This window comes from Caloenas nicobarica, chromosome 1, assembly GCF_036013445.1.
Source record: "Caloenas nicobarica isolate bCalNic1 chromosome 1, bCalNic1.hap1, whole genome shotgun sequence".
NCBI lineage: Eukaryota > Metazoa > Chordata > Aves > Columbiformes > Columbidae > Caloenas > Caloenas nicobarica.
The window spans coordinates 55,917,203-55,943,584 of record NC_088245.1 but is presented as its reverse complement, the minus strand read 5'-3'; the positions used below and the strand labels follow the sequence as shown (position 1 = coordinate 55,943,584).

General features: G+C 36.8%; 1 protein-coding gene across 1 annotated transcript in view; it reads left to right on the top strand.

Moving 5' to 3' along the window:
- The window catches only part of ZDHHC17 (zinc finger DHHC-type palmitoyltransferase 17), a 77,451-nt gene that overhangs the window by 38,197 nt on the left and 12,872 nt on the right, over nt 1-26,382 (top strand). The window contains exons 6-12 of the mRNA XM_065654947.1: nt 4,067-4,131; nt 5,485-5,647; nt 10,300-10,425; nt 11,713-11,855; nt 14,256-14,358; nt 22,052-22,174; nt 25,392-25,454. Of these exons, the coding sequence (XP_065511019.1) occupies nt 4,067-4,131; nt 5,485-5,647; nt 10,300-10,425; nt 11,713-11,855; nt 14,256-14,358; nt 22,052-22,174; nt 25,392-25,454 (786 nt within the window). The remainder of the gene's footprint in view (nt 1-4,066; nt 4,132-5,484; nt 5,648-10,299; nt 10,426-11,712; nt 11,856-14,255; nt 14,359-22,051; nt 22,175-25,391; nt 25,455-26,382) is intronic.

The window sequence follows — 26,382 nt, the reverse complement described above, 5'->3', positions numbered from 1 at the left end:
ACCTGTGTGGTAAACAACAACTAAATAAATGTCAAAATAAAGGTCAGTGTAGGCTGTTGTGCTTTGTTAGTTCTGATGCTGATACCTTTGTGGACCTGCATGATCAGAGGAGAGCCAGTTTTCATAAATTAGTAGAGAACTGACAGGTGGATTATGAAGTTGCTCCTAATTGCTTCTTGTGCCTTTTTGAGACAGAGCTGGAACCCACCTTGGGCGTTGCTGCTTCACTCTCTCCCTGGGCTGCAGCAGCCAACGGTGACATTTCTCATCTGAGGCTCGAGTCCCATCCTCCAGCTTCTGGAGTGAAGTGTAGGGGAAGAAGTCTTGGTCAGATGCCCTCTGGCCTTGGCTGGAAGTGAACCCACGTTCATGCCAGCGAGTGCTATGCAGCCAAGAGGCAACAGTAGCTGGTAGCTGTTGGTTTTTATTTAGCCGTGCCTCTTCCTGACTTTTGAGAGACTAATACCTGGCTGTATCATAATTTGCTCATGTCGTTTGTGTCGATGTGTTGCCTGGGTCAAAATGAAGCCAGACACAAGCACACGATAAAAATACAACCAGGTAGCAAGTAAAAGAATCTGTAGCACAGTACAAGTTTAGGAAAGGTCATTATTTAAAAAAAAAAAAAAAAAAGAAAACAACGAAGAAAAACTAGAAAGAGCTTGAAGGCACTCAAAAATGTTCAGATTTGATGCTTGTACTACTTGACTCTTGACACTGTGCTTAAAATGCCAAAGGCAAATCAGGGCCTAGCATACTCAAATGTGTCACCCTGGAAAAAGTTAAGATGTGGTTATGGTATGTTGGATGGTTGAATAATGTGATCTCATCCTGCAGTATGTGTGAGATAACTTAACTCGATCACAAATAATGAGTGACTCTAAAGTTACTAGCAGGGTAAAATCGGTTGTAAGAAATATTCTAGAGCTAAAATTCTAGTTTATTTCAAACTCATAGTTTAACTATCACTGGCTCAGGCCAGTGTAAGACACCGAACCAAGTGTTTATTCCCTAGACCGAACTCACAGCGTATTACTTACAGAATTATAAGTCCAGTCATGTTTCTTTCTCATGTTTGTCAAAACTGACTCTCCGTTTGATGGACTAGAGTATTCAGAACAGAGCTTTTGTTGTTTGAAAGAACAAGGTAGGTTCAGTTCTGTGTTACCTTGCTTGATGAGCCGACTGTTGGTCTGCACTCAGTTCATTCCACAAGAATCCTACAAAATCTCTGCTTGTAGTGAATAACTAGCACATATCTTTCCTAAATTAGGAAGTGTTTTCAACTTACATCTGCCTTGCCAATAAATCATCTTTACTATATGCTTTCAAATATGTCATCTCTTTAGAAGCCTGTTTCTCTTTCCCTGGGTGACAGTCCATGTGAAGGAGACCTTTCCCTTGTGGAGAACAGGATTCTGAACAAGGACGTAGTGTGAGTCTTTCTATGAAGGCCGTTGTTTTGTGAAATAGCCAGTAATGGATCTGAAGAGCATAAAATTTCTGGTCTCCTTCTGTGCAATTTAATGTACGGGCTACGGAGATGATTAGGGGCCTAGAACACCTTTCTTATGAAGAGAGACTGAGAGAACTGGATCTGTTCAGCCTGGAGAAGAGAAGCTGAGGGGGGATCTCATCAGTGTTTATAAATATCTCAAGGCTGTCAAGAGGATGGGACCAGACTCCTTTCAGTGGTGCCCAGTGATACGATGAGGGGCAATGGGCACAGGCTGAAGCACAGGAGGTTCCATCTCAATATGAGGAAAAACTTGTTTACTTTGAGGGTGCCAGAGCCCTGGAACAGGTTGCCCAGAGAGGTTGTGGAGTCTCCTTCTCTGGAGACATTCAAGACCCGCCTGGACATGTTCCTGTACGACCTGCTCTGGGTGAACCTGCTTTAGTAGGTGGGTTGAACTAGATGATCTCCAGAAGTCCCTTCCAGCCCCAACCCTTCTGTGATTCCGTACTTTTATGTGGAATCCCTTGATGCTTTTTGTGCTTTTGAAAAGTCTGTGTTGTATCACAGTACTGGTTTGACCATTGCTTGTCCTGATAAACTTACATGCTGCTCTGATCTCTAGCTGCTCTTCCGAATCCTACATTGTCAGTTACGTTGCTTTCAGAAAGTAGTGTTAAGCAGCAAAATAGTTGCTGCAGCTCCTTTCCATGCAGGAAGCTCTTTCTCCCCTATATTTTTGCCTCTTCAAAAGCTTTTTGTGGAATGTTCTGTTAGTGTCCTGGGATTCAGTCTGGTTATCTTTACTTATGCAAAGTTGTTCTGTTTCAGAAAGAAGTTAAAAATTTGCTAGTTGTGGTTTAAGGAGTTCACACTTGAAATACATACACAGGGCAGCAGTTTGTGCAATTTTTTTATCATTGCATCACTTATTGTTGAAATCTTTGCTTCTTGCAGTGCTCATATTGTTGTCCTAACAGCATGGATACACCTCTCCATGAGCATTATCAGATTGACCTGTCACCAAGAGTTAAACAAGAAATTAATGTTAAAATTGGTACACGTGAGAACAGAAGTCTTCCAATATGTACCTGCTGCTGAAAGGGTCATATTTTTGCCTCAGCCCTTTGGTAAAATGCAGCAACAGAGCTGCCTTTCTGAAATGTCCCACTTGTGTGGTTGTAGTAATGATCTGGCAGAATAACCAAGAATTTTTGATGGGCGTTTTTTAAGGGCACGTGTCTGCTGTCCATCTTTGCTTCATCTATAAAACAGCGTGCTAAGGAATCTGAGTTCTTTTCCTATAGTTATAGTTCCTTTGAAAAGGGATCTACCTCAGCTCATGCTGGACCTTAATATGCATAATAGCTGTAGCCTGCCTAGGTAATTTATGTGTAGAGAACAGTCTGGCACTCATGTGTTGGTTTGGGGTTTGGTTTTTTTTTGGTTTTTTGTTTTTTTTTGGTGTGGTGGGGTTTTTTTGTTGTTTTTTGTGGTGTTTTTTCGTTTGTTTTTTTGTTTTGTTGTTGTTGGGGTTTTTTGTTTTGTGTTCGTTTGTTTGTTTGTTTGTCTTTTTTTCCTTTAGCTGAGTGTCACCTAGTATGCAAAGGGCAGTTTTGATTTGTCAGGTGGAATCACTGAAGGAATCTTTTTACCTGCCCCTGCTGTTGGTCATGAATAATTGCTTTTCTATATGAAATCTAAGGATGAAAGTGTGATTGTTCATGTTGTAGAATCTTCAAAATATGTTGTTCACACAGTGTGATCTGTGAATCAAAGTCATGCTTCTCAAGGATGAATGACCTTGAGGTTAGGTTTCAGTTCTAATGTCTTTCATGACCTCAACAACAGGAGGTTAAAAGGAGTGCAAACAGGCTCAGGAGGATCTAGTCTTTACACGTACTGAGGGCAAACGTACTTGGATCCTGGTCTCAATGCATGCAACTCTTTTCTGAACAAACCACAATAAAATAATGGTTCTCTCTTTCCTCTCCATCAATCATGTATTTTTGTTTGGTTTGGGCGTTTTGGGGGATTTTTTGTTTGTTTGTTTGTTTATTTATTTTTTGCTCAACAAAGTAATTCCTGATTTTACTCGGAGTAAAACCTCAGAAATGTAAAGGTATCTGCAGGCTAGGGATGTTTTAACAGCAGTTATTTGCAAGAACTGAGTTGGATTTCCTGAAAAACATCTGCCTGAGTCAGGCTAGCAGCACTACAAGTAGGGATCCCAGGGTTCTGGGAGTTTGACAGACTAATAGAGTAGAGAAGAAGGTTCTGCGGGTGTTTTTCCTGCTTTTGAGTGCAGCATTACACCATCTATGTATACTTTTGCTGTTGAAGGTTAATAATAAGATAGAAATGACTGGTGTTAAACAGCATGCCTGTTCCTTAGTTTCCAAAATATATTGGAATGCTTGTATTTTTGCAATAGTGGTATTAATGTCTGTTTAAATACTTTTTTATTATGTACTGAAAGCTTGCCAGGATTTTTCCAGTTCAGTTGCTTAGTCTTAAAGTGCTGCATCTCATTGCAAACATTGTATCCACTGGAACTTAAGCATGCTTATTTATCTCACCAACTTTTTTGTTCTCTTTTCCTTTTTTTAGGATGTAGATATGATGGATCAAAATGGGATGACACCTTTAATGTGGGCAGCTTACAGAACACATAGGTAATATCTCACTGCAGTTTTGACTCTCTCTTGATGTTAACTAAATGGCGTAGGCTAGTGACTGGTTTTGATTTTTTGGAAATTCTTTTTGTCAGTGTTCTTTCTGCAATTGCCGCTTTATCTTTCTTCATTTATGATTGTTGTGAGTTAACCCCAGCCAGCAGCTCAGGCCCATGCAGCCCCTCGCTCACTCTCCCCCAGTGGGATGAAGAGGAGAATTGAAAAGGTAAAAGTGAGAAAATCCGTGGGTTAAGATAAAAACAGTTTAATGGATGAAGCAAAAGCTGCATGCCCAAGCAGAGCAAAACAAGGGATTCATTCACTGCTTCCCATGGGCAGGCAGATGTTTGGCCCTTTCCAGGAAAGCAGGGCTCCATCATATGTAAAGGTTACTTGGGAAGGCAGGTGTCATAATTCCAAATGTCCTCCCTTCTTCCTTCTTTCCCTTAGCTTCATATGCTGAGCACAAAGTCATACAGTATGGAATACTCCTGTGGTCAGTTGGCTCAGCTGTCTGAGCTGTGTCCCCTCCAACTTCTTGTTCAGCCCCTGCCTACTGACTAGTGGAGTGGGGTGAGAAGCAGAAAAGGCCTTGATGCTGTGTAAACACTGCTCAGCAGTAACAAAAATATCTCCGCGTTATCAACACTGTTTTGGTCACAGATCCAAAACATAGCACCATTCAAGCTACTATGAAGAAAATTAACTCTCTCCCAGCCAAAACCAGTACAACGACCTATTCAGGAGAGAGGACATTATGCACAAGTACTCACTAATACAAGTTTGCAAAGTAAATCTTCCTGTGGAGTTGATTTGAAAATGCTGGTGTAAAATGCCACTTCTCCCAAGAGCAAATTTGTCTGAATTAGATTCCTGCTCAGAAGAGCCTGTCTCCATCAATTGTTGAGAAGAACATTGGCTAACTTTTACAAATACCTACCATCACCAACATTATCATCCTATTGTGTTTTCATCTTTTGGAATACAAAGTAGAAACATAATATGTTTTGAACTTTGGTTGTTATCTGGCAAGTATATAATCGTGTGTGCTTTTACAAACCTGTTTGTTAGTACTGTTAGGTTTCGGTAAACATGAATACAGAATTGTATACCAAATGTGCTTCATGACATCTCAGAACAAGCTGTCTTACCAGCTCCTTTAAAGTCGACAGAATTGTGGTTGCTCTTTGTTAGGAAGGGAATTTGAACCTTTCATAATTGTCAGCAGAAGTCACTTTGCTATTACATAGTGTACCTGATCAATGTCCTTTATAGAAATTGAACGCATTGACAATAAGCTGGTATGTATTTGAGTTCGTCTTCTATAAATCTAATGAGAGTTTTCTTTTCTAGTGTGGATCCAACCCGATTACTACTTACATTTAATGTTTCTGTTAATCTTGGAGACAAATATCACAAAAATACAGCATTGCACTGGGCTGTGCTAGCAGGAAATACAACAGTTATTAGTCTTCTGTTAGAAGCTGGAGCTAATGTTGATGCTCAAAATATAAAGGTAAACACTGAGCCTTTTATTTATTGTGGGTGGTTTGAGGCAGAAGTAGCATTGCCTCTTGAGAATAGTTTATTATTGTGGGTATGGTGGGACATGGAGATGGAGCAAAAGCTGTGCCACTTATGTTTGATTTGGGAATCAGTTTTTCCAAACAGTGTTGCATAACCACTAAATCTGCACCTTCAAAAGTACTGATGTAAATAATTTACCAATGGTTATGTGCAAATATGTGGCAGTGGGGTGTGCAATTAGACTGCATGTGTGAAGACCCATGCATTTGAATGCAAAATTGGAAATCTGACTGGATGTCTTCTAGTGAAGTTCTGGGGTGACTGTCTATTTGTTGGAGTGAGAAGTGAGATGTGAGACATCTCTGTCCTCATCCAGAGAGATGACAAATGCTCTAATGTATCTCCGAGTGTCAGTAAGGAAGTCGGAGGCCTAAAAATACCAATAGGAGTAAAATATGAAAATGGGCTCTTTTTTTGCATCAGAACTTTAAGTTGCCTGATTATTCTACCAGAACCTCTTAATGATGCAGCTAAATTCCGCACTAACAGAGCCCATCCCCAGTATATGTTAGACCAGCCAAGCAGCTGTTTGAATTTATGCCAGAGACTTGGAGTTTGTAAGAACTTCTCCAGCAGTGGAAGGTGCGCCTATTGAACATGGTTTTGTCCATTGCCTCCAGACTAGTCTGTATATCAAGTTAGAAGCACTTCACCACCCAAGGTGTTTCTTCTGTGCTGTCAGAGAAGAATTTACTTTTAGAAAAAAGAATTCTCAATTTCTCTTCAAATATTTCTATTTTCCGCTTAGCATTACAGATGGAGTGGTTGCACTGGAAAATAGAGCTGTAAATCGACATTTATAAAATATTAAATACTTCATTAAATTTATTTGACCTGTCACCATTTTCCCTGATGAGTAAGACGGCCAGGGCCTATTTTGCTTGGCCACAAGCGATAGAAATATGCTAAAAATATATGTATATATATGCACATCAGTTTTCTTGAACAGCATGGAACAGTCTTTTTAAGGGTGCAGTCAAATTTTACTAGTAGCTTTCTAGGTCCTACATCCACTTTAGAATATCAGAAATACTGATGATCATGAACGAAAACTCATTAGAAAAATCACATGGCTTTTCACATGTTTAAAACAAATCAACTGGCTTCTTGCATGTACTGATGTGAATATATAATAATTATTCCTGGTCTGTAAGGTCAGTCGTGTGGATGAATTATGCTTCTAGTCTCACTTCTTATAAACCGTTGAAAAGCTTTTTTTCTATGACACCTAATGGTAAAAATTAAGGTATTTTTGTGGAAAAAAAATCAGTGTGTCATACCTTGCTTCCATTGGCAGTCTGACTAGTGTGATTAGAGCTTTAAAGTCATTGCCTTAGCTACATTTCTGGACTCTTACAAAATCTGTAATAAAAATTCCTATGTTTGGCCAAATTAAAAAGTATCTGCTAGCCTGAAGCAGTTCATGGTCTCTCCTTCTTTATTGACAGACAGCAGCAGTCAGTAGAAAAAAATGGTTTTTGAACCTGCTGGATCATGATTATCTTTCCAGTCATGGCAGAAGACATGTGCCTAGTTTCATTAACACGCCTGCCTTCTGCAGTGTAGTCTGGGTTTCTTGCATGCCTTCCTAGGTGTCTGGGATCTTCAGAGGATCAGAAATCATTCTAGCAGTGGCAGTTCTATCATCCTGCCAGTGGCTTTATAACAGATGCCGATTTGGGTGATAGTAAACGTATAGGAAACATAAGAGTTTCGTTGTTTTTTCGTAGGTATATAGAAACTCAGTTTGGTGCTTCTCCTTTGACTGCTCAGAAAAAAAGTTTTCTTTGAGCCAAAAACCGGTTGTGAAGTGTCTGGCTCATGTTCCCCCAGATATAAAAGGAATCGTGAAAGGCTCCTTTCCGATGCAGTCACTTCGAGATTTCTGCAGCACTATCTAGCGAAGTCCTTTTCACAGGTAGCTCATGGAATTGACCAAGAATGGTGGTAAGACAGCTAAGGTTAAAGAAATACAGTGGCTGAAAGCCCTTCATCTTTTTCAAATTTTGAAGTGGCTGGAATACGAGGTGTGAGCTTTGACCTTGTTATCAGCTCTGGGCTGCCTGTGTTAGAGGCACGTGCTGCTGGCCGCTGAGGTGTGGGACAAACTGGAACCAGTAAGGTGCTCTTTTTACTTTGCCTGACAGTTTGAGAAGTATATGAACAATAGCACTCTTATTCCAGAATAAAGCTTGTAACAAGCAGCAGGTTTGTCCTGTTTGTGTTATTTATCCTCTTTACGTTATGCTATACAAGAAAACAATACTTTTCTTTTGGTAGTAAGATACTTTCTTCTTCCTTTTTGAGAACCAGATTACAACTTGGAGCTGGAAGCTGCTTTTCAGTAGTTGAAATAAAGTGTGGTGTGTGGGGGTTTTTTTTTTAAATTTGGTTGATTTTTTTGTTAAGGAAATCATCTTGCCACGCTTGTAGACAGATTGGGCATATGAGGACAGAATTTCACGGGAAGTCAGCTTATCGCTGGGCATTTGAGAGGAAACCTGTATATTTTGTTTAAGTATAAGCAGAAGCTCCTTTTTCACTAGAGAGTGATGGAGACCAAAAAGAGCTTTTGTGGTTTAAGGAAGATATATTTAAAAAAACCCCAACAAAATCTGTTAATGAATTGTTGAATGGACTTTAGATGTAGTTTCTTGACTTTTCAGTGTTATCTGTAGGCTTGTCTGTGGAAGTCTACATGGAAAGTTGCTTATCGTAATGACACTTCAGGTTATTCTACCTAAACACTTAAAATATATGCTATTGAAGCCTTATTGCTTGCTGACAAACAAGTGTGTTACTAGATTAAGTACCCTGTTTTGTTTTGGTTTGTTTTTTTTTTTTGTTTTTCTGTCTAACCAAGTCAGCCGTCCACCACCCCTGTGAATACAAGGAAAATATTAAAATGGCCAGATGATGAGAAGCATAGTCAAAGACTTCTTTAAAGCTCCCTCAATCTTTTTATCTAGGCAGTTCCTAGGTGTCTCATGGCCCTCTAGTGGAAGGGATGCTCAGCTGGACCCCAAGACAACTTCAGGATTTACTTGGGAGATCAACTCCCAGAGGGGAGTGCTTGTCCACAGGTAATCTTTACAGTCTGGATATATAAGGTGGTATTAAAACAACAGCAACTCTGGAGTTTTCCAGATATTAGCAGTTCAGGATGCTATTAAATTTATGATGTAGGCACCATAGTTTGATTTCAGGCATTTCTGTTGAGGATGGAGTTAATTTGTTTCTTAAACATCTGGCTCTAAATAACTTTGTAGCCAAGTTAAGTCAAAAGGTTATTCTTTTTTAACGGATTTTCCTAGTTAAACTTCTGGCACAGGAGGAGTGCAAGGTCCTGTTAAGTAGCAAGAAGCTTCACCTCATAATCTGTAGTCTGTGCTGTTCGCCCTCCTTTTAGAGGTATGGAGCAAGATTTCAAAGGCAAAAATGGCAGTTAAGTACTCAGTTCCCATTGTTTTTCTATGGGATGTAGGTAGCTAACTGTACTTTAATCTTTGAAATCCCTTCTGTCTGTAGTAATTATTGCCCTTTCTGGGTAATTTCAGTTTCTGGTACCTGTCTCACTTTTTTTTTAGGAGGGGGCCGTGCGATGGAGGATTCAGCCATTTTTCAAGCCTCCATGAACGGTTTGTTTAGGAGGGGAGTTAACTCCAATAGAAGAGAGGAGGAGTCATATGCAAAACTGGAGCTGGAGGTACCTGCAATTGGTTGTCTCTTGCCTCCTCTATAATTTTAGATTCAGTCAATAACTTTCATTTAGCTCTCTTCCTAAATGTTTAAAAAGCAATAAAATCAAATCAGTTCGGTAGGCACCTTTGGCCCCTGTATCTCTCTCTATCTCTATCTTGCTTTGTCTGTCAGTCCTCTCTGAAAGCAGGGAAAAAGCAAGCATGGACCATTGCTGACTTAGCACCCAAAGTATGCGAAGCACAAGCTAAGCGTGAAAGTTCAGAGTTTTGGAATAAGTTGGACATGAGAAAGCAGTTTATTCTTTCCTGTTTTCTTCCTAGAACTTCAGTAACTGAGATGAATATAAGAATATTAAGCTTGTGGAAAAAAATTCCTCATAGAAACATTTCAGGATATTAGTAACTTCACTCTGCTGAAAAGGCAGAGTGTTAACTGAGAAGTCAGACTTTAAACTGGGAGAGTTTCCATGATCCAGTGAGTCACGAGTTCTTATTCTTTGCTTGATTTCTGCTGCCTGTCAATAGCTGAGGGGGAAGCACAGCCCTTCGTTTACAGACTAGTAGACTGTGTGTAGAACTGTGAAACATAGATGTGTTATGCCAAAGGCAACAATTATTGCTATGTCAGGACATACATATTGTCAGGATCACACATTTAATCTTCTACTTGTCCACGCATGTATAGTTATGAGAGTGAAAAAGACCAGAAGGAATGATTGATGTTTGGTGTCAAGTAAGCTGCAGAGCCAAAAGTGTGCCAGAATGTAGCTTAAACTAATTTAAAATGTATTATTTTTACCTGCCAATCTTCTGTTGCAAAAGTGCTTTGAATGCATTTTATTTTTAAATCGGATATTTCCCACTTTTATACTTCTGTCAGGGAGAATCGCCGCTTGATTTAGCAAAGCAGAGGAAAAACGTTTGGATGATCAATCACCTACAGGAAGCAAGACAGGCAAAGGGATATGACAGCCCATCCTTCCTGAGAAAACTAAAAGCTGATAAGGTAAGAAGTAGTATCACACTTACATAAATCAACATTGCTGCTGTTGGTTTGGGGTGTGTGTGTTTGTTTGTTTAAGGAGAGCAGTTCAGTACTGTGGTTTCCCCACATTTCAGTTTTCGGAACCATCTTTTTGTTAAGGCAAAAGTAATTGCAAAAAACAAAAAGAAAAAAAAGGCTTTGTTCAAGGCAAGAGGAAAGAAAACCCTAAACTTCCACACAGTTACCTTTAGTTTTTGTACTAAATAAACGTTAGGAAAGTACCAAGTGGCCTGGTATTGTTTGGGATAGCCAAGATTTTCACAAAGCTGACTTTCAAGTGTCTAAAGAAAGAAGCATTTTAGATATTCTGAACTCGGATCTCCTCTCTAATCCTTAGTGTTTTGTGTTGAACAAAAGCAGCAGTCAATCATGGCAGTATAATGTAATATATGAATCTGTAATGTGGAGGCCTTTTTCTTCTCATGTTGTTATTTAATACTGCAGATAGGAGGAGGCAAGAAACAAGGGTACGAAGGGTGACATATTGCTCTAGCTTGAAAAACTATCTACCTGCCTGTAGTTTGGTAACTTATATAGAGTTGATATTTTCTTACTAGGCTGAGTGTTGTGCTGGATATTAAGTATTGCTGTCACTGATTAGTGAAAAGTTATTGATTTAAAGATACATTGCATGTTGATGGTTAAAGCACTGGCCACAGCCTGTGCTTTTAACCCTGTGGTGATATAGTAGTGCAGTGATTATTAACTTTAAGTGATTTGTGCATTGCATTATGTGTACATGTGCATTGTGGCTGTGCTTTGAATATCTGCTGAGAGTTCAATGCCTTCATCAAGAATTGTACCCACATAGTATAAAACAAAAAAGGTCCTGTCTTTCTTCATAGATGCTTCAGTATGAGTTTATCTATTCCTTACATAACTTCCAGTCTTTAAAGTTCACCAAGATTGCCATGTGCTGTGTAGTAGTTTATACACTTTGACAGGTTGTTAAAAAAGATATGCTGTTGCCTTTATTCTGGATTAACAGTAAAGTCTTTAGAAAACAGTTCTTTTAGAATAAAGGAATCAATTGATTTGCTATAAGGTTTTAGGAATTTTTTTGTCTTGCCCATACATTTGAGATATGTAAATATAGGAAATGACAAAAATTTATGAAGATTCCTCCTCCTGTGTCAATCTTCCTGAAAATTTATTTAAGCTTTTGTGACTGTCCTATTTATTCTAGAATATTTTTATACAACCTGTTCCTAAAAATAGAATTACTTACTGATATTTGTTTCTATACAGGAATTCCGTCAGAAGGTGATGCTGGGAACTCCTTTCCTAGTAATTTGGCTGGTTGGGTTTATAGCAGACCTAGACATTGATTCTTGGCTCATTAAAGGGCTGATGTATGGTGGCGTTTGGGCTATGGTGCAGTTTCTTTCAAAGTAAGTGTTTTACCAGGATTCTGTCTGTTTAGTGTGCACACAAGAGGTGTTTTGCTAAGGTCTTTATTGGAGAAATAATCTTAAATTTCTTTTTTTGTGTGTGGTTTTTCGACATGCAGCATTTATTTTTTTGTTGAGATTTTTAAAATTATATTTCTGGGAAATATCTTGTGCAACTTTCGCTCTTGTAATGCTCTCTTGTCTTGCAAATAGCCATGGAGTTACCTTGGGTGAATACCACTGAGCTAAGAGAAGCTAACAGCAGAACAGAAATTCAGTCGTTCTCCAGAGGAGGGTGCTGAATGTCTGTGTACAAGGAGTTATCAGCATGAATTTTGAAGAAAGCAGTCAAGGGAAAAATTACTAGAAAGGAACAGAAAAAAGAAACGTGCAAGCTCGCTATTTAAACCCAGTCATTTAGAATTTAAATACCCAAAGGCATCTGAAGAGATTTATACAGAGAAATGAAGTCAGAGTCAGGTTTTGTAGCTTCTGTTGTTGGGGGAAAGGGTAACTAAAGAAAAAGGCTGCTTTCTAATAATGTTTTTCATTTGTTACCTCATCATAAAGAATTTTAGTTGTGTTTGATTATTTTAATTATCTGTAAACGCACGTGCATACACACACACACACACACACACAGAGGCACACTCCAACAGATTTTCAATATCTGTAGGCTACTTAATTTATCCTTTGCTTTTCATTTCCATGTGTGGCATGTATAGAAGAACTTATATCTTCATACTTAAGAGCTTTCTGCTTTTCTGGCATCGAATATCATGTTTATTAGAACCACTTGCTTCCCCTTCCTTTCTGTTTAAAGAGGAAAATAAAATATATCTGTTCCTTAAACCAAGTTCATAGAATTTTAGTGAACTTGGTACACCGTGGAGGGAGTGAGAGGTCACCAAGCTTTTGTCTCTGCAGGATCTTGGAGATGATCTGTTCAGTCTTTTTATCATCTCTGAGGCTGTGCAATTTGCTGACCTCCTCCCACAAGTAATTTATTTGGCAATGCAAATCCTCAACCACGTCTCTTGCAGGAGGCATGGACAAGATTTCTTCAGGTTTCCAAAGACCTACATTTCATTGAATTTTATATTTTTGACCTGCCTGACACATATTCAGGATTAACAGTATTACTTTCTCTTATCCTTTGCTTACTGTTTAGTATAAATACTTTTTGAAATGTTTTACACAAAGCCCTGGTTTGAATGAAACTTTTGGTGTTATTCTAGTAGTATTTCCTTTCCCTATTGAATTTTAGCTAATCTGCTTGCCTGGGTTTTCCTCCCTGCTCCTTTCACACGCACAAAAAAAAGGTGCAGAAGTTTCTGCTGAGTAACTGTTGTGTATCCAAATGTATATTCGGTTAGTACTTACAGGCTTAGCTCATCTTCCTTGTAGGATTTTCTCAAAAGACCTGAGAAACTTCTGTTAGAGAAGAAACAGTTACTAAAAAGGAGTAAAGGAGTGAAATGGAAACTAATCGGTGCTCACATTCGCTTGTTACAGCCCTGAAGGCACCATCAAGACAAAAAGCCAAATGCATCAATGAAAGGATGTTTAGGCAGATGGTGGAAGAAATTGTTTCAAGGAATTTAGCAGTTAAGAGTGTGACTTTTGATATGTTTAGCATTTTTTTTTTTTAAATGAAGTTACCTAGTCACTCACCTAGTTTGTCTCAACTAAATTCAACTTTATTCAGAATATACTTTAAAATGCAAGAATATAAGAAAGTAAAAATAATTCTGATTAGCTTAATTTTTTTAAATTGAAGTAGAAGCACTCTGTCTTAGAACTTGGCAAATCTAGTAATATGGGAAATGAATTAATCTGCTTTTTTCCCGACTTTCTTTTGGCAACTTTTTGAAGCAATAGATTCAAGAATCTGAAATATTTCAAGTATGTAGAATGGTAACACCGAAGTCTCTTAAGCTTTTTTTTCTTACTCAAGTAATTTTAACATATTATTTTCATTGTGTGTGTTTCCAAAATATCTTTAGTACTGAAATCTCATTAAGTAAATGTAGTTTGCAACCATTATCCATGCTGTAGGCTAAGAATCTCTCAGATTGCTAACTGCTTTCACAGTGTAGTCATAGCATGAGTATTTACTCATTCTACCTTTCTTGTCCAGTTCTTGACATTCACTTCAAAGGTGGATGTATAAATTTTAATTAAATACATTTCAGTCATGAGCCTTCACCTGGACAGGTTGAAAAATGGGAATTTCTCATGAACCTTGAAGGTAAATGTGAGGAAAATGGTTTTCATGGTGTATTTTGCATTATCCCATATAATATATATTTTAACAGGAAGTGTTTTTCAGAAACATTAGTTCAGGATTTACATTTTATAAGTCGAAACTTATCGTGTGACATTGCTCCTACTTTACAGGTCATTCTTTGATCACTCCATGCACAGTGCTCTGCCTCTTGGGATATACCTGGCAACAAAATTCTGGATGTATGTGACGTGGTTCTTCTGGTTTTGGAATGATATCCTTTTTCGTGTACAACAATAAGTAGTATTTTTTTTTTTTATGTTAGTAGTATGGGGTAATACCCAGAATTATCCTACATATGAGAGTGAATAAAGTACTTACAATTTTTAAATGGCGATCTCCATTAAACATATTTTCTGTTTTTCTGGTAGCTACTTTCTTTCTTTAAAAAAGCGCACATTATAGCTTTGCTTCAGTGAGTAAAAGATTTTCTTCAAAACTGGCTTATAGTAGTCTGCAAAATTTCCTATGCTTTACCAATTTCTTAAGCAACTCCATAAAATATGCTGTGACTGTGAGCTGACAAAGCGTAATTGACTGCATTTTAGACACTGCTTTTCTGAAAAGCAGTGAGTAATTTCATGGTTCCAGCTTTATAGTTAGTTCTTCGTAAAGATTTTGAAAATTTCTTTTCATACAAACTGTAAATATATTAACTGTATTTTCAGTTTTTGAGGATGTATATATTGACAACACTAATGATAGAGATTTTGCATATGCCCATCTTTTTATGTTTTTTGACTGTCTCCCTAGATATGAACTTTTCATACTCATAGGGGTACAAATTCATTCAGAGTTCACTGAAGAATGTCAGTTATCCACCTTAAGGAAATAGATTAAATTTTTAAGCAACTTTCTTGGTTATTGTAATAAAATAACCAAGAAAATGAAATAGAGATTTAATGTTTTATTAAATGTTTGATACAGTTCTTCCAGTTGTAAATAGTTGAAACGAACTTAATATTTATGATGGATGATGGTTTGACTTTTCTAGAAACTGGTTTTCTTCTCATCCTCAGAGGAATTACCATGAACTAGGAAAGTAGCAATGCAACCCTTTTGTCATCTTGTTAAGCTGTTCTCCAACCTTAGCTAAAAGAGCCTGTTATTTTTGGGTTGAGAACAGAGAGGAGACCCCACTTCCATGCTGCCTTTGGCTTCCATGCTGACAGTGTTTGCGAAGGTGCTGCTGTGAGTAATACCAGTCCTATGTGGCTGGAGATGACTGCTATTTCACATTAAAAAAACCAACAACAACAAAAACCAACACCCTCCAAAAAAAAAAAACCAAACCACAAAAACAACAAAAAAAACCCACTTTAAAATCTAGTAGCTGTTAAGTAAAAAAATAAAATTAAAAAAAAAAATTCTATCACTATTAGCATGAATATGTCTTGAAAGAGTTACTTAGAAATGCTGGTCCTGCTACCCATCTCTGGCCTGATTTTCTGTGTTTTTACTCAATTAAATTTACTAGTAACTGCAGAATGAGGAAAGCGCGTACAAAATGAATACGAAAAGCATTTTAGAAAGCAGTAGTTAAAAATGGAAGTGTACTTTTTCAGCTTTTATGCAATGGAGTAGAGCTGTCTAAACATGTCCTACCTCTAAACTCTAATTGCTTTTCTGTTCTTTTTGTTAAGAAAAGCCAACTTTTGGCAAATAGTAAAATACAAATTTCTGAGGCGGATATAACTGCGTTATATCCCCTTTGAATCTCAGCTCTCCGTACCTTGTAGGTTTTCTTTAGAAACTCACGTTTGCTAATGCTGCCCCGTGTTTTGGGTTGTGAATGTTGAGCTACTGTGAAATGCTTTTCCGTGCTAATGTAACTTCAGCTTGAGCCACATCTAGGAATGTGCACAGCTTTAAATCAGTCCTTGACCATATTAAAATGGCTGCACAGCCAACACAATTGATGACGACCTCTATCTTGATGTAGAAAGCTGTCCCTTAAGGCTGCCAAATTGTGAGATTTTCATCCTGGAGCTTGTATTTTCTTCATATTTGTACCGTGTTGCTTAAATTTTTATTTCTGGTAGCCGTTCTGCTTAATGTAACTTGAAGTTTGTTTCTTTTGTGTTTTGGGGGTTATTCTTGGTTTACAGAATAATGTTCATTGTCCACTAGAAGTAGTAACCATAGACAGTTGTTTACCCTAATAAAACCTAACTTCAGAATGTCAATAAAATAGTGTACTGCTTCTGTAATTTAAGGTAGGTACCTCAAAACCTTTGCAACAGCCTTTTTGTACACAGAAGTAGTAGTCTAAAAACTTTGGTTACTAATTGCTTTCATTAGAGCTGACACAATTCTCTGTGACAAGCAGTTTTAGAGACTTAGTGCTTGAGGCCATCTTCCTTTAATTGATGATTTTTAATTGGAAGTCTTTGTAATAAGATTCTAAATTCATTCTTCTCCTGGAAAATTGCCCTGTAGCTTTATTGGAGGAAAAAAAAAAGAAATCGCATGCCTGCTCTATTTTTATAGCATGAGGCACAGCATTGTGGTTGGAGAAAGGATTCTTTTATTTTTACAGCTTTGTATGATTAATTGCAATAGACCGGAGTACTACTTTATACTCTGTAATATTCAAGTGGTGAAACTTGGCCTGGTAGTTTTTATGAATTCTGACCATCTTCTGCTCAGGAAAAAGAGTTTCTAAGCTTAAGCAACTATCGCAGATTGCATTATTGAAACTTTGTATTGTAAGTAATACAAAAGTATTAATCGCTGCAAGTGTTACTTTAGTATTCACGTGTTTGGTAAGAATTTTCTTGCAGATATTTTGAAGGTGTCTGGAAGATCATCTGGTCTTCTGAGATTAATCCTAATGAGACAGAAAAGGGCAGTCGAAACAATGTGTCATAAAGAACAAACAAACCCAAAGATTAGAAGTGTGGTTTCTTGAATTTCAGGGTGATCACATGAAAAATAAGTATAAATTCTAAGGCTTAATGATATGTCCTCTAAAAGACCAAGCTTGAGAGTAAATTCAAACAGTTTAGATAGTTCTAGTGTGCTGAATTTTCATAAATGTTTCCATTCTGTTTGATTTTTCTCAGCAGCTTCTGAGTCTGGTATATTTGTTAAAATAGAAATCCTATTCTTGCTGGGAATTAGGAAGTTATTGTCTGTAGATTTATGGATATATGAATCTATGGTCTTGTGCTTCCCTGCCACTGTTGTGCTGCTGTTTTACTGTTTCACTTTTAACTGTATTTTGCCCATAAGAAAGGACAGTTATCTGTTGCCCTGTTAGTGTATTCTAATCTTCTACGGTTTGCAGAGTAGGGGAGGGGAACCCTCAAAAATCCTGCACACTAAATCACCGTATTTTAATTTAGTTTTATTTTTAAAGGAAACAAAAAGATTGGAAATTACACTTCTAATAACATGAGACTAGAATTTCACATTTCATTCTTTTTCATTAGCGTTTATAGGTAGAATGCTCTCTTGTGTCCTGTAAAAGTCCAGGGCACATGTACCAAGTTCATATCTCAGTTGTTCACACAGTCTTTTCAGTTCCAGCTGAACAAATAGTGCCTGTTATGTCAGAAGGTTCTTATACTGCTCTGTTTTTGTAAGATGTCAGGGTTTGCTGTAACTCAAAATATTCACAGTAGGGTTTTTTTTTTGTTGTTCTACCATTTCCATTTGGTGCAAATAGGAGTGTGCAGTTTTCATTAATTAAACTTCTTTGATATAGCATACTACTTGCAGTGCTGATATAATGAGATGGTGTAAACCAATTTATATTTTTAAATAATTTGTTATTGACTAATACGTGATTGTCTTATTTCAAATATACTTCATGTGTTGATGGCTTTTAGATGAAGGAAAACAAACACTACACACTTTTTCAATTCGGGATCATTTTAAAAACTGGGTGTAAGAGAGCTCATGATGATTTTCATGCTTTCACACAGCTGTTTCAAAAATTGTAACAAGCCAATTGGTACAATTAAGCAGTTAAAGACAAACAGGAAAAAAACCAAACCACATTCATATTACAAAAACTAGATTCATAAACTTTTTCTAAACTAAGAAAGAAAAAAAAACCAACTTAAATATGTGAGGTGGAGGAGATGGCAGTGAATTAATTTTTTTTTTGCAAGTTAAAGGATTTTCTTTGACACATTGAAGATGGAGGTAGAGAGCTTTTGCAGAGGTTCAATGGATGAAAAATGGATTTTGTCTAATAAATACCTACTCAAATGAGGCTGCTTCTGTAGGTGTCTGCTGTTATCTACCTGGACTCCTGGATCCAGATGTGCAGCTGTGATGAATTGGCAGGTTCATTAGTGTGTATTGATCTCTGACAGCTTACACTGGATGCAGATTTTTCTCTTTAGGACAAAAGGACTTAATTACTGGATCTGTAGTTAGTTGAAAGGAGCATCTTTGTATATCATGTGCACTTTGGCTTGGTTTCAGATTCTTGTATGATGTGTAGCTGTGATAGCAGGAATTTGCATGTGTCTGAGCCCTTCTAAATAGGCTGCAGTTCAGGATGAAAAATTAGTTTATCACATGTTTACCTCACTCATGGGTTGTGGGGTGGTTGCTGGGGTTTAAATTTCTTTTTAATGAAATGGTCTTTTGGTTTCCTGGAATAATTTTCAGCCTATTGTTACAATAATTCAAGAATATTGATTCGGACTAAAAGTAGGAAGTGTTCCATGGGTGTTTCTGCTTTTCCTCTCACAATGAAAACTGGAGAGACCTTATAAAAGACAGCAAATTGGTGACAGGGCAGAAGGTGAATGCCTGCTCTATCACACATTTTTCAGCTCTTAATAATATGGTAATGTATTTTTCTTTCTGTGGTTGTAAATGAGGATGTTAGGACAAAACAAGGGACTCCCTCTGGAGAACTGATTCCCTACTCTCTAGCTACTGCAAACCTACAAGGATTTCTTGCAAATGAAGAGTTTTGAGAGATGTCTGGGTTACAAGTTTCTAAGATCTCTTTGGAAGTCAACTTCAGAGGGGAGTTCAGCATAACTTTAGATACACCTGGTGTAGACATCCATGTCTAAGTTGGTTGGTTAATTCTTCATAGCCAGTGGAGAAAAATAGCCACTTGTAGGGTACTGCTTCTCAGACTTAAATTAATGTCTTGATACTGAAGACAGATTAGATGTGGCTGTTGTATCTGAAGGCATACTGAGTGATTTATGGTAGGTGAGATGAATCCCACAGTTGTCGTTTATACATCAGATGCCAGAAATACCCTGGAGAGGGCAATTCTAACTCTCCTTTCTCCTTCAAGGTCTGGTTGATTTTTCATCCCTTCTCCCCAGTTTTGCTTAAAACTTATGAGAAGTCAATTTTGAAGATACTAATGAAAAATACTGCTGACTTTGCCATTCTCCATTTACATAGTTACTGCTCATCTGTACTTATCTCTGCTTTCTCATGTAGTCTCCTGACATCTTCCATCCTCAGCACAGAAGTACCTTATCTGCCACCTTTTACACTGTCAGAATTATACTTGTCTGACATGACCGTGATAAAAGGCAAAATGTGGACTTTGTGAGGAGTCTCATATGCTCTCTTTGTATTTTATAGAGTAAAATGGGGGAAGGGTAAGTTGAGAAAAATTCTGCATACTGAACTTCTACTAGTGTTGCTTGGATCCATGGACAGCTTCTTTGTCACACAGGTTGTCCAAATTTTATTCAATAAAAAACAATTCCAAAACTTTAAGGTCATAAAAACCCTTTTAATGGATAGAAAATAAATTGTCTTTCCCCCTATCTTGTTTAACAGTCTAGACGTGACGTTTGGTAATCAGGAATGGGTCATATATTTTTTTTCAATTGTACCTTTATTGTTTGTAACAAATGTCAGATTAAGGTATTTTTAATGAAAAAGCGGTTTTCACTGTTGTGGCAAAACCCCCGTGATACTTTCAGTATTCTAAAGAAAATGGAATCTGTTTCTAGCTATACAAGTAAGTTGAACTGTCTTGTTCTTGGCAGCAGGTAATGCTAGAAGACAAATATGAAGAAATTAGATTGTATAAATATTAAAGTCAGAGCTTTTCATCCGTGTTGTATCAAATAGAACTGTGATTGTTTAGGTTAAAGTATAGCTGGTGTTTCTTTCCCCCTTTTATAAACTTGCTGGAAACAGCTTTTAGAGGAAAGATTAATTAGCCTTTAGTGAGTTAATACTAACATTCTACTATATAAGGTACATGATTAAAATTTTTACTTAACTTGCCAGTATTTTTTAATTAGAAATTCATAGCCAATTCCTCCCCCCAACAGAAGGAAAACAAAAGTTATTCAGGATACAGTTCACATGAACAATGAGACCCTGTGAGCGTTTCAGAAGTCAAAAAGAGGCCTTACTTGTATTTATTCATATTTCAGGGTTCTTACATATCACAAGAGCAGTATAGAAGGATTTGAGATACTTACTGTCATTCTATAGAAATTCTGTATTCTTCATTTAATATTGGCCTGCATCTGTACCATGTAGACTTGTTTATCAATGGTTTATGTAATTTTTTCTTAATACTGCTTAATGGCTTCAATGAAAGCTTTTTCCAATAGAGTCAAACAGAACAGAATATACATGTAGATATGTCGTAGAATACTATATAGTATATATAAATACCAAACATTATGTGTATATATATGAGCATCTATTCTAACTTGAAAATCTGATTTTTGGAAAGCATGCAAAAATTTTTCGTGTTGTCTTTAAAGTTTTATACCAATTCAGTACAGATTGCCACGTAATGCTTGTTTTTAGTCTTATATGCAGGGGTGTTTAATGCAAACACACAATATATTGAAATTTAATTACAGTAGACATTCTAATGACTACTGAAGTAGAGAGAAATTTTCACCTAAGTTACTCAGAATATAGTGTATTTTGGGTGTGCAATGATTTGTGCCTGAGTAATAAATGTCCTTTTTGCCTAGATAATGATGTAGAGGCATCTGTCACTACAGCTTTGTCAAATATAGCATCTCCTCACAGTTATGACTGACAGCTGACAGGTATCTTTAGTCAGGTTGGTCAAGTCTTTTGTACGTTTATCAGAGTAAATAATTTTCTACTTTTTGTGGAAGAAGCATGTCTGGAGTATTTGGTTTTTCAACATCATTGCCAAGAAATGTTTTAGTTCTGTGAAGAAATGTCAAGTGTTGTAAGACTGGGCACGTTATACAGCAAGTCATTCAACACAGGAAATAATATTTTAAAACTCATGCTTACTTTCTGGTTTTATACAGTAACTGATTTTATAAACACTTCCAGAGAATGCTAAATCCTGTGGTTTTGTAAGTATTAAATGAATTTGTATGTTAAAAATAACTTTCATTGATGTGTAAAATATGGGTATTGCCTTATAATAGGACCAGGTTTCAGACAGTACCTTTCTTGGAGATAAGTGGTCTTGAGACATGATTGCCATGCAGCCGTGGTCACTGCAGCACAATTCCTTCTATGGCCAGAAACAGTCCTTGCTGTCATCTAATGGGAATGTCAAGCCACCAAAGACATAGGCAGTCAAATGTCTATCTTATAAATAGAGCTCTGAAATGTTTATTGTGAAAACAGGAAATACTTTAAAGAAGATAAATTTCATGGGATTATTTAAATGGGAAAATAATTACAAAAACTGAACTACCATTATTCATTCTTTAGAAGGATAAGTGCTTTAGAAATGCCGCTTTGAGAACAGCATTATAAAAAGTAAGTTTTTAAGTTTGAGCAATAGAAAATACTGAGTACCAAGCTAGGTCTTAAAGCAGTGCTGAATTTAGTTAATCCAGAAACAGTGATTCAAGGGTATTCGTAAAAATTACGTTTTATTTCGGAATTATCAGTGGGTATTTTCAGGAGGAAATTTGGTTTTAAAGTTTAGATTCCTTGACTTTAAACACATCTCAATTTTTTCTTTATACATCTTCCGTTCCTCGCTAATAGTGTTGCACTTTTCTACAATTTTGGAAAATCCTGGAAATCTGATCCAGGAATCATCAAAGCCACGGAAGAACAAAAGAAAAAGGTAAAGCCATGAGATATATGAAACTTGTTCTTCAGCAGCCTTCCATCAGTTGATCAGAGTAGTTTGCTGTTCACTACATGAAATGTCAATAAATCGTTGTGTAACAAAAGGTCTAAAATGTTGAAAGGTCTTGTCTTCCAGGTTTCCTTTTTCACATTTGGAATATGTGTTCAAGTCGTACTGGTTACATTTCAGCCATTTTGAGTAACAAAATAAAATCTCAACTTAAATTTTCAAGATAAAAAGTTTAAAAAGCAATTGGATGAAAATTAAAATGTGAAGTTTTAGAGTTTTGCCTTACTGAAACAAATAACACATTGTAGGAAAAGTATTAGTTAATTAGATTTCATGAAAACTTTCCAGACTTCTAAGCACCTCTAATTTTACTTATCTTTTGTGTCTAAAAGTGTTAGACTGACAAACATTTTGAGCCTAAAACAACGAAAACCCGTGGGTTTTTGTTTTGGTATAAATATCAGAGAAAATATAGATGATTTAATGATCTCTTTCTAAGACGTTATAACACTACTTTTGGCATTTCTGCGATCTTTTAATTTAAATGCATTGTTCTCAGCAGCCCAACTGAACATCAAATATGCCAAAATTATACAAGCAGCAGAAGTATTTTGTTTGTCTAATTTTGATTGTTTCCTAGAAGCTCACATCCCACCAAAAGTGAGTTTTGAGCTTCTCTTTCGTGGTCATTTGTGAAAACCCTTGTGTGGATCGACATCGGACCACTTGGAATTACGGCCTTATGTAGGAATGAAAATATAAGAGCCTCTAAAAGGATGGTTGTGATAGCTTAAATGATTTTTGTGTTCCCCAGTAGGTTATAACTGAGTTGTTACTCAATGTGCAGATTTGCTCTGCAAATTCCCTTTTTGTACTCCTTCAAGTGGACTAAACTAAATAGAATAGTCAGCAACCGCCCTTTGATTTGGATTCAGCAAATTGCACAAATACGCTATTCGTTTGATCAACTTGCTGAAGTAGTTAAGTGGTGTTACAAAAGCCTGGCCGAACTGGATAGAATTGTAAAATGCAGCTTCTTCAGGCAGATGCATATGTCTGTGAATGTTTTGGGTTTCTTCCATTTCAGGTAACCAGATAGTAAAATTATCTGTTACCAGGTGTATAAACCACTGTAGGGCATGCATCTTACCTTGGTGCAGTGTAGGGCTTTCTCGTGTTTTCATATTTGGTCTCCAGATGTTTAAGGTTGAGTTAGACTTTAGCTTTGGAATAAGCAACCAAGCAAATTCTTTGAATTCCAGATGACCAAGTAAAGTGTGTTTGGAAAAGTGTAGTAAGCAACAATTTCAGGTGTTTATTCTTCTGATATGTCATATCCTTTCTTCTGTGTTACAAAATAATGCAAGTCACTCTTAAAATGAGTAAATAAAATAATCAGTAGAATTTTCCAGTAATTCAAAAGTGTGAAAAATAGACCCAGGGTTTACAAAGCACAATAGCTTGAGTGCTTCTGGGTCTCTATGTTAGAAATTGATGAGAGTTATATTTAAAAGTGATTTGTCTGCTCTTGTTCAGTTCTGTTCTCCTGAACGTTGGCATCTTGCTTGTGGACAACACTGAACTCCAGTGTTGAGCATCACACCACGTACATTCCTTTGTGCATCCTTTCGTTAGTCTGTGGTGTAGTGTATACTCCCACTGTAATCAGAGGGACTATTTTTGAAGTTGCCCAATATGTATTGTCTGAAATTGTCCAAGGTATCAAAAGCCACACCAGTGGCATTGAAATCATGGTAGATAGTTGAGGGGTTTTGCTTTCTGTTCATCTAGTTTATTTGCAAAAGTTACTCCTGTGAGGGAGGCCCTTTAATTTCAAGTCCTGTGGTGGGAAATGTTGCTAGAGCTGTGAGGGACGGCAGAGGGGGACATGGAGGGGCTTGTGCATGGTGGTGGTTGGCTGGAGGGGGGGTCTGAAGGGTTGCGGTGGTGGAGACAAGAACACTGGACCAGGAGCAAATGGGAATACAAGAGGCAAGGAGAAAAAATAGTTCAACTTTCAGAGCTTAGAAGTGTTAGAAAACTGTAAATGTTATCCTTCATTTACCTGAGACCAGCAGGGAAAGCTGTAAGCCATCAATTTACTCCCAGACTCTTGACTGTAGGTTTTACTAGTTACTTTGAGGAAAAGTTTCCATAAATTTTTCCTAACCAGTTGTTATGTGTAGTATTCGGGAGGAAAACTTCTGTGGCTTAAGTTAAGATACCCACCTTAGTGGTCATCATCTAATTAAGGAAGTTGTTTATATTGCTATGATGAGAAAATAGTTGTAAGGACTATTTTATTGCTTCTGCAGTTAGAAACCACCTTGATGCATACGATACATGTGGTTTGAAAGAGAGCAGTCGATTAATCTATTTGCCATTAGGCTATCTACGCTGAATGAATTCCTTCTGATTCAAGGAAGGCTTATTCTGGCAAAAGATGTTTTCAGGATATTTTCCATATGTTGCAAATGTCATTTAAGCCTCACCTGGCATGATTTCAACTGCTGAGTTTTTAAAATTGTTGGAAACCGTTTAATAGAATAATAAGTTCCTTCTATTCCAACAATGAAGTGGGTACTGAAGGAGTGTACAAAATAAAAAAAATTTTCATTTAATGTGAAGATATAGGCGTGCTTTAACTGATACCTACTTCTGTGTATCACTTGACCCATAAATCTAGCATTATCTGTAAGAGGAGGTTTGGTTTGCATTATTTCTCTTCTTTCTTGAAGCTTCAACATCTGAGCAAAGAGTTGAATATAGATTTAAAGGTTTTGATGGGCTACCTCTGGAGAGCTAGTCTGGATTTTAGACTAGCTGATCCTGCAAGCTAGTTTTATTTATGTTCCTGTTTGGAGATTCAGCTGCATTAATTTTAATAGATTTAACAACAGTTTAGTTGAACTGGTGCTAATCACTGTGTGGATGTATCAAAATTAATATAAGCTTGCTTTTTCTCTAATTAAACTTACACTAAGAATAAGCTAGAATTAATTTAGAGGTAAATGTGCATATTGGTTTAATAAAGTAGGTTTAAAATCAGATTCGGCTGAATTTAAGTTGTTCCTGTGTGTAGAAAGTACCTGAAATGAATAGAGTTCACAGCCCTGGGTCTGAGAAGCAGCTATTACAGTGGTTGTCAGCACTTGTTTATAAGCTAATTCTATTTTTGTCTTCTTTACTCTTTTTTCTGCAGACAATAGTAGAACTTGCAGAGACAGGAAGTCTGGACCTCAGTATATTCTGCAGCACCTGCTTGGTACTGTATTTTTTAATCAATTGTAACACATTTATCTTTTGGTGGGATTTTTTTGTTGGTCATGGTGGGGTTTTGGTTGTGGGTTTTTTTGTGTTGTTGGGGGTTTTTTTGTTTGTTTTTCATTTTGCTTTTGTTTGGTTGGGTTTTGTTTGTTTTTTCTTGGTTGGTTGGGTTTTTTTCATTTTTTCGAGCTAGGCCAAAATTAGACGTTTCTATATCGAACACATTTCAAGGGCTGGATTTATTTATAGTTTTTAATTTAGGCAGTGTTTTCATTAAATAATATATCTGTACACAAAACTCCCTGTAACAATAAGAGGAAAAAAAGTTATCACTGTGGAAATAACTTGCCAGTGTCAAAATCCAAGTATCCGATATATCTACCAAGATGGTTGGTTATATACCTAAAAAGTTATGAAAATCACAGGTGACATTCTACCACCTCTATAACTCCCAGTAAAATTATGTAGTGCTTCTAGTAAAATATTTTTTTCAAAAAATGAAGTGTATTTCTCGATTTGGCAGTAATTGGGAGGGGGAAAAAAAAACCCTGAATTTTTGTAAAACTTGCAAAATTGTGAGCAAATACTTTTCTTGGACTAGTTAATACTTAATTTCACCACAGAAAATTTAAAAGGAAATAACTGCTTAAGGAAAGACATTTACATTGTAAATGTAATGTAGTTCTTTTTTAGAAAGTTAACTAGTAAATGTAAAATTATCAATGCTATCAGTGTTATACTATAATTCTCTGACCTGTGTAGAACATGAATGATGTTAATATTTCCAAAATTTAATCTGGAAAATTATGTACAGATGTGGCACCTTAAAAATTCTGTATGTGTATATACATATATATCTCAGAACACTTTAGGATCAGTTCTTTTTTATCGCCATTTTGTATTTCTTTCAAAAAATAACCTTTTAA